Raw genomic sequence first — 8612 nt, forward strand, 5'->3', positions numbered from 1 at the left:
TGACATTGACAATGATATATCATCTCAGTACAGACAAGCCACAGTACTACGTTATACTTTGATTTATATGAACCAAGTTTATGCTTCTATCTTACCCTAGAAGAGATGATAACCACATGATTCTCCCAATGACAAATTCCAATAAATGTTGTCTTCATTTAGTATTGCTACATTTGATTGATATAGTCTTTTTATGTTCCTTTGGTTTAAGAATCCATATGTCATAGTCATTCTGAATAAGCAGTCAATTAGATAAGTAATAGAATGCATCTAAGGGAAATATTTATGGAAATCATTTCATGGGGAATCCCTATCAAATAATGTATTATTTGATTAGAAATTTCATAAATATCTTCAAAACTCACAGAAATTTAATTAGAAATGGCATGAATAACCATAAGTGCAAGACATAAAATACATGTTTATTTTTTCTACTCTAGAAAATTACATCACACATCAATTTCATTAAGATGGAAATCTAAAATATCCTTATTAGCAAGTGCTTCATGCCGTGAAATATATCTTGCAAAGTTCAAGAGCTTGGTTTCAACGTGTTTCCAATATCAATCACGAATCGATATTTCACGTCTGCTTTAATAAGACGCTCCATTGCTGTGTTGATATAATCAATAGGAACGATCTCAATCTCAGGCTTTACATTGTGTTCTGCTGCAAAGTCAATCATTTCTTGGGTCTCTTTTATACCTCCAATTAAACTTCCAGCTACTAACTTTCTCCCTACCAATAATGAGAACATTAAAGTTATGCATATTTAACATTTTGTCCTGAACCATCTTATATAAGAGTATATATGGAAATTTTTTTCATATGCTTACCTCTAAGTAAAGAAGATACAGGAAGCTCTAGCGGCTTTGAAACCCCTCCAACCATAACAAGCTTTCCATGAGATTTCAATATACTAACGAGTGGTAAGATAGGATGACTCGCGGAAACGGTGTCAATGATACCATCCAAAGTACCGATTGCAGCCTACAAAATCATCTTTAATATTAGTTTGAAATATCGATCCGTGTTGCCAACTATTAAATTTGAAGTTCTTACTAAAAAATTGCACAATCAAATGAATTATATATTGTATGTACCTGCATCTGATCTGGATCGCGGCTTATCAGAAATGAGTCAGCTCCTAAGTGTTCTATTGCTTCCTTTTCTTTGTTAGGTGATGTACTAATTACAGTTACATTAGCACCCAACGCTTTTGCGAATTTGACAGCCATATGGCCGAGTCCACCAAGACCAACAACGCCTATATTCATTCCAGGCTTGTCCAGTCCATAATATCTAAGAGGACTATACACAGTGATACCGGCACATAGGAGAGGACCAGCAACATCAAGAGGTAAACTATCAGGAATGCGAATCACATAGTGTTCGTCTGTAACCATTGAGTCGGAGTAACCTCCATATGTGACAGTACCATCACGATATATGCCACCACCTGTGACTGTATATTCGGGACAGTAATTTTCAAGATTGTCATCACAATTTTGGCACGATCGGCATGAATCAACCATGTAGCCCACACCTACTTTGTCTCCAACTTTAAACTTTACTACTTTGTTTCCAACCTCTGTCACTACACCCACAAGCTCGTGCCTGTATTATTATATCAATTAGAACAAAATTGAGCAATTATATGCTAGCTTCTTAATTATTATAAAGACTTTTCTATAATTTTGTTAAATAAACTTTGATCTCACTTTCAAAAGCTAGCTTAAATGATGAATGCTCCCAAATCCATACATACACAAACAATCTCAAAAGCATGTCATCACGGGTTCAATACAACCTTAATGTGAGAATTGAACCCGGAATCCACTTCAGCGTAAGGCTGAGTATTGAGGTTGTATGGAAGTGCAAATTATTAATGTGCCCATGCTGTAAATATGTGTTTGGGAATCTCATCTTATCACTAGTTTTAGTTTTTAGAAGTGAGATCCAAATTCATTTAATAAATTTCATCCAGATCAAGAAAAGTAGATAGTGTATAAAATATGTAGTTATCGAATAGTCCTTTAATTAAAATAGTTTACTGATTACAGGTGATTATGGATCAACAAAGCTGGAATAGCTCAGTTGGTTAGAGCGTGTGGCTGTTAACCACAAGGTCGGAGGTTCAACCCCTCCTTCTAGCGTTTTTGTTTCCTATTTTAGCTTTTATATAAAGCATAACCAGGAACTTTTATTTAAATTTTAGTTTTAGTTTACAATTTTAGCTTTTATTTAAAGCATGCATACCCAGGAACTTTTATTTAAAGCATACCCAGGAACTAGTGGATAGATGGAATTGCCCCATTCACTCCTGGCCATGTGAAGATCAGAGTGACATATCCCACAATACAACACCTTGAATGCTACATCTTTCTCACCTGTTTCCCTACAATTTTGATACACCACATTTCAACTAATTAGTCGCCAAGAACAACAACTATAACTAAATTAACACATCTCATCCAATTCCTTGTTCGAGTTCTGATCAGTGAAAAAAGTAGTTAGAAAAATGCATTAAATTAATGTATTGGTGATAAATGATGTGAACCTTCTAGAGAAATTGAAAGGTGAGAGAACACCAGAAGAATCTCTAGCTGCATAACCAAAGGCCTTCTTAGGATGCTCAAATTCAGGCTCAACCACTTTACCTTCTGTTGCCATCTCAAACTCTATTATAGCTCAATGAGCTGCTCAACTTGAGACTGTGTAGTTATTACACAGTATTTATTAAGAAAAGGTATAAAGGATAAAGGAATAAAGTTGTGGATATTAAGTGATGTGAGGATTGTATCCACACATATGTAGATGATGGAGGTACACTTTATGAAAACATCTATGGTGACTTTTCTTATAATTAGGACCCAAAGAATCTACAATATTTTTTTTATAATAAAGACCATAATTAGTATTTATCCCCCATAAATTATACTAAACTATTTTACGGATTTCTTTTTTTTTTGTTCGATAGATTTTCACAATCTCTTCATTTTTTAGTTAATATATACATGTGATTTGATACGATACAATGACTGAATTAACAGATTTCATACAGATTTCATACAGACTGCTTAGGTTGCCTACATATATTTCATATACTATCATTGTCTTCAACTTAAAATTTTATAAACTTAATCTGACCATAAATTTATGCTGGTTATGCGGAGTTTTTATGATCAACTAATTTGCAGGTTGCAGCTATCAACCAGGAGCAAGCGCATAGTGTTTTCATGCACATTTGGAGTATGTGGGTTGCTCGAAACAATCTGATATGGAAGGAGCAAATGGATGATCACATCTAGAAAAATTGATTTTAGCGTCACTCAAATGCCAATGCTAACAATGATTTAGCATTGGTATGGTGTTGGAGTTGTCACCAATTCCAACATTTATAGCATACTAGTCCATACTAATAAGTGTTGGTTTGACAGACATTACTAGTTAGTATCCACTTTAGCATCAGCTGGCCTACGCTAAAGTAAAACTAAAAGCTCAATCTAATCAACTTTCTCACAAATACTCTAGTTTTAACTCTTTAGAACTAATGTTGTATAGTGTATATCAATACACAATACTAAAACCTTTAACTCCCTTATTTTATAAACTTATTAGTGAAACATAATAACTATATTTAATTATACATAAATGGAACAATCTTAAAAATAATCCTCCACTAACTGGTCTTTCGGGTTTTATAAATTGCAACAACTATAAAAGAAACATGCACATTGAAGGCAAAAACATCAAAACAAGAATTGCAAAAGGTCCCTTGAGATAGTACGAGTGGCAAACGGGCATGCCCACCCAGTTTAGGTCTGTCCCGCAAAAGCCCCCAAAAAAAATAGGTCAGGGCAGAGCGGGCAGTTGAAGGTGTGGGCCTAAACTTTGGTCCGCCCCGCATAAAAATGAGGGAGGGGCGGGAAGGACCCACGGACACTGCACTTCTAAAGCTTAAAAATACAAAAAATTATATTCATATCCGCACTCGCAAAATCCCACAAAAAAACAGGGCCAGGCGCGCGCATTCCTATTGTACGGGTCTAAAAACATCACTCGTCCCGTAAAAAAGTTTGGGCAAAACGAGCATGCTAATCATATAAACATAAAAAACCAAACCAGAGTATCAAAAACTGAATGGGGTACATAGCATTTGACAATTATATAGACATGAACATCTGTAAAATGATGTCAACATAACATATATTATACAACTAAACTTACAAAACCAAATGAGTTTTTTCTATTATGCTATTTTCCAGGAAGGGAAAACGATACATGATAACACAGATAACTTAGCTGATTGAAAATCTCTTAAAATATGAGCAACTAACTTTTTTTCCACGTACCTTAACAAGAATTTTCATGTCAATTTGAGGCATCTTGAACTTTTCCATAAATTTCTTGGTTATCATCAGAGAAACAGCCATTTTGTTTCTATAAAAATACATCAAAATCAAATTAAAATCCTAACCAATAATTGTTGATATCATACTTTTTTTAATGTTCAAAATACAAATGAACTATATAACCTTATATTCAATACCGACTGTAACGCTAAACCCTAAATAAACAAGATGAATAACAAAAATCCTAAACCATTAGACTAAAGTAGATGATTTGGCATGTTTAAAACATGAAAATGAAATATCGTTTGCATTTTTTTCACTTTCACAAACCTTTTACTTTGGTGTTCTTTTGTTTAGCAGTAATGCAATTCTTTAATGTTCTCTGGAGATGAACTTGAGCTGGTGGCGCATAAGAGAGCGCAGCGGCGGCATACGGTGGATGGTTGGTTTTGGCGTCAGAGAAAAAGTTGGAAAGGAACTTGGGAGATGAAAAGTGAGGTGTCAAATTGGAGGGAAAAGAAAGGTTTGCAACTTGTGATCCTTCTTTTTTTTTATGTTTAAATCTATTTTTGGTTTTTTTTTTTAATTTGTGATCCTTCTATTTTAAAAATAGATTATTTTGTTCTTCTATTTTATTTTATTTTTTGAATTTTAATTCACATTTAATTTAAAGACGAGCCTGCTCATACGTCATCGTCGAGGACAAACTATACCGACGCGGATTCTCCATTCCTTTGCTCAAATGCGTCGACGCCACTCAGGCACTCGAAATATTACAGGAACTTCATGAATGAATCAACGGCCAACACCTCGGCGGACACTCCTTGGCAAGAAAAGCCTTACGAGTCGGGTACTACTGGCCGACCATGCAGCAAGATGCCAAAGAACATATCCAAAAGTGCGACAAATGTCAGTGTCACGCCGACATGCACCTAGCTCCTCCGCACGAGCTCAAGTCCCTTTCTTCACCCTGGTCATTCTCCACTTGGGGCATGGACCTCCTCGGATCTTTCCCGGTAGGATCATACCAAAACAAGTATCTGATCGTCGCCGTGGATTACTTTACTAAATGGATAGAAGCCGAAGCACTCGCCAAGATTACCGCCCAAAACGTGCTCCGCTTCTACAAACGAAACGTACTCGCCCGATTTGGGGTACCCCAATCAATAGTAACCGACAACTGCACCTAATTCACTGACAGAAGATTCCAAGAATTTGTGGCCAAACTCGGCACCAAGCAACATTTCATCTCGGTCGAACACCCCCAGACCAACGGGTAAGCCGAAGCCGCGAACCGAGTCATCCTCCAAGGATTGCGAAGCCAAAAGAGGTTGGGTCGAGGAGTTGCACACCATGTTATGGGCGTACAGAACAACACCACACTCGAGCATAGGGGAAACTCCATTTAGACTAACCTACGGAATCGAGGCCGTCATCCCCGTAAAAATCAGGGAGTCATCTCGTCGAACCGAATCACCACTTGAGGAAGAGCTCAACGACGAGGCTATGAGGGAGGAGTTCGACATGGTCGAGGAGATCCGAGCAGGAGCCTCCCTCCGAGAAACAAAATTAAAACAACAGATAGCTTTGCGTCACAACAGATAGCTTTGCGAGTTCGAAATCGGAGCCTTAGTCTTACGCAGAAACATGAAAGACTCCCGCGAAGGCAAACTTGCCCCCAATTGGGAAGGCCCGTACCGAGTCTACGACAAATTTGAAGTTCTTACTAATAAATTGCACAATCAAATGAATCATATATTGTATGTACCTGCATCTGATCTGGATCGCGGCTTATCAGAAATGAGTCAGCTCCTAAGTGTTCAATTGCTTCCTTTTCTTTGTTAGGCAATGTACTAATTACAGTCACATTAGCACCCAAAGCTTTTGCGAATTCGACAGCCATAATATCTAAGAGGAGTATACACATTGATACTGGCACATAGGAGAGGACCAGCAACATCAAGAGGTAAGCTATCAGGAATGCGAATCACATAGTGTTCGTCTGCAACCATTGAGTCGGAGTAACCTCCATATGTGACAATACCATCACGATATATGCCACCACCTGTGACTGTATATTGGGGACAGTAATTCTCAAGATCGTCATCACAATTTTGGCACGATCGGCATGAATCAACCATGTAGCCCACACCTACTTTGTCTCCAACTTTAAACTTTTCTACTTTGTTTCCAACCTCTGTTACTACACCCACAAGCTCATGCCTGTATTATTATTAGAACAATATTGAGTAATTATATGGTAGCTTCTCCCTTTTATTATAAATAGTTTTCTATAATTTAGTTAATAAACTTTGATCTCACTTTCAAAAGCAAGTTCAAATGATGAATGCTCCCAAATCCATACATACACAAACAAACTCAAAAGCATCGTCATCACGGGTTCAATACAACCTTAATGCGAGAATTGAACCGGGAATCCACTTCAGCGTAAGGCTGAGTATTGAAGTTGTATGGAAGTACAAATTATTAATGTGCCCATGCTGTAAATATGTGTTTGGGAATCTCATCTTATCACTAGTTTTTAGTTTTTAGAAGTGAGATCCAAATTCATTTAATAAATTTCATCCAGTTCAAGAAAACTAGATCTAGTTATCAAATAGTCCTTTAACTAGAATAGTTTATTGATTACAGGTGCTTTTAAGCCAACAAAGCTGGAATAGCTCAGTTGGTTAGAGCGTGTGGCTGTTAACCACAAGGTCGGAGGTTCAACCCCTCCTTCTAGCGTTTTTTTCAGGTTTAACCTTATATTTAAAGCGAGTTTTTTTTCTTTCAAGTTTGGCTTATATTTAAAGCATACCCAGGAACTAGTGGATAGATGGAATTGCCCCATTCACTCCTGGCCATACAGTACAACACCTTGAATGCTACATCTTTCTCACCTGTTTCCCTACAATTTTGATGCACCACAGTTCAACTAATTAGTAGCCGACAACATCTCACCCAATTCCTTGTTTGAGTTGTGATCAGTGAAAAAAGTAGTTATAAAAATGCATTAAATTAATGAATTGGTGATAAGTGAAGTGAACCTTCTAGAGAAATTGAAAGGTGAGAGAACACCATAAGAATCTCTAGCTGCCCAGCCAAAGGCCTTCTTAGGATGCTCATGTTCAGACTCAACCACTTTACCTTCTGTTGCCATTTCAAACTATGTTATAACTCAATGAGCTGCTCAACTTGAGACTGTGTAGTTATTACACAGTATTTATTAAGAAAAAGTATGAAGGACAAAGAATAAAGTTGAGGATATTAAGTGATGTGAGGATTGTATCCACACACATGTAGATGATGGAAGTACACTTTATGAAGATGTCTATGGTGATTTTTCTTATAATTAGGAACAAAAACATCTCCAATATTTTTCTTATAATAAAGACCATAATTAGTATTTTATCACCCAAAAATGATGCTAACTATTTTACAAATATTTTTTATTTTTGTTCGATAGATTTTTATGATTCCTTCATTTTTTTTCAGTTATATATACATGTGATTTGATATGATATAATGACTGAATTAACAGATTTCATTTAGAATGCTTAGGTTGCATACGGCATTGGCTAATATGCATAAGGATTTTCCTTATGCACCATGCATAAGTCAATCTAAGCCATTGGATCATATTTTTAATCCAATATTGAGTATTGAGTATTGAGTACTGAGTATTGAGTATTGACTATTGAGTAATGAGTATTGAGTATTGAGTAATAATTATAATTTGATCTAATGATCCAATGGTCAATAATACTCTATGCACGGTGCATAGATTTTTATCTATGCACCGTAACTGCACCCGTTGCATACATATATTTCATTTACTATGATATCCTTCAACTTATAATTTTATAAACTTAATCTGGCCATAAATTTATGTTGGTTATGCTGAGTTATTACTATGAACTAATTTTGCAGGTTGCAGCTATCAACCAGGAGCAAGTGCATAGTTCTTTCGGCACAGTTGGAGTATGTGGGTTACTCGAAACAATCTGATATGAAAGGAGCATAAATGGATTATCACATCTAGAAAAATTGGTTTTAGCGTCACTCAAATGCCAATGCTATCAATGATTTAGCATTGCTATGGTGTTGGAGTTGTCACTGGTTCCAACATTTATGGCATACTAGTCCACACCAATAAGCTTTGGTCCAACATTTATGGCATACTAGTCGGCTACATGGATCAACTTCCGCCATAATGTTCTATCCAAAACCATACTTCTATCTATATCGTAAATGTTG

General features: G+C 36.3%; 1 protein-coding gene, 2 non-coding genes and 1 pseudogene across 3 annotated transcripts; 2 read left to right on the forward strand and 2 right to left on the reverse strand.

Annotated features, from left to right (window-relative positions):
- Positions 1-351: 351 nt before the first annotated feature.
- On the reverse strand, positions 352-2763 carry LOC131650210 (probable mannitol dehydrogenase). The gene is made up of 5 exons (XM_058919928.1): positions 2561-2763; positions 2285-2398; positions 1104-1617; positions 837-990; positions 352-738 (listed from the first exon to the last, which is right to left on the reverse strand). Exons 1-5 carry the CDS (start codon positions 2671-2673, stop codon positions 533-535), a joined length of 1101 nt encoding a protein of 366 aa, XP_058775911.1. The 5' UTR covers positions 2674-2763; the 3' UTR covers positions 352-532.
- On the forward strand, positions 2083-2156 carry TRNAN-GUU (transfer RNA asparagine (anticodon GUU)). The gene has a single exon. It is a non-coding gene; the product is annotated as a tRNA-Asn (tRNA).
- A 126-nt stretch (positions 2764-2889) lies between the features above and the next one.
- LOC131650212 (probable mannitol dehydrogenase) lies at positions 2890-7761 on the reverse strand (annotated as a pseudogene).
- TRNAN-GUU (transfer RNA asparagine (anticodon GUU)) lies at positions 7027-7100 on the forward strand. The gene has a single exon. It is a non-coding gene; the product is annotated as a tRNA-Asn (tRNA).
- Positions 7762-8612: the final 851 nt, after the last annotated feature.

Source organism: Vicia villosa, linkage group LG2, assembly GCF_029867415.1.
Source record: "Vicia villosa cultivar HV-30 ecotype Madison, WI linkage group LG2, Vvil1.0, whole genome shotgun sequence".
In the NCBI taxonomy this organism is placed as follows: Eukaryota; Viridiplantae; Streptophyta; class Magnoliopsida; order Fabales; family Fabaceae; genus Vicia; species Vicia villosa.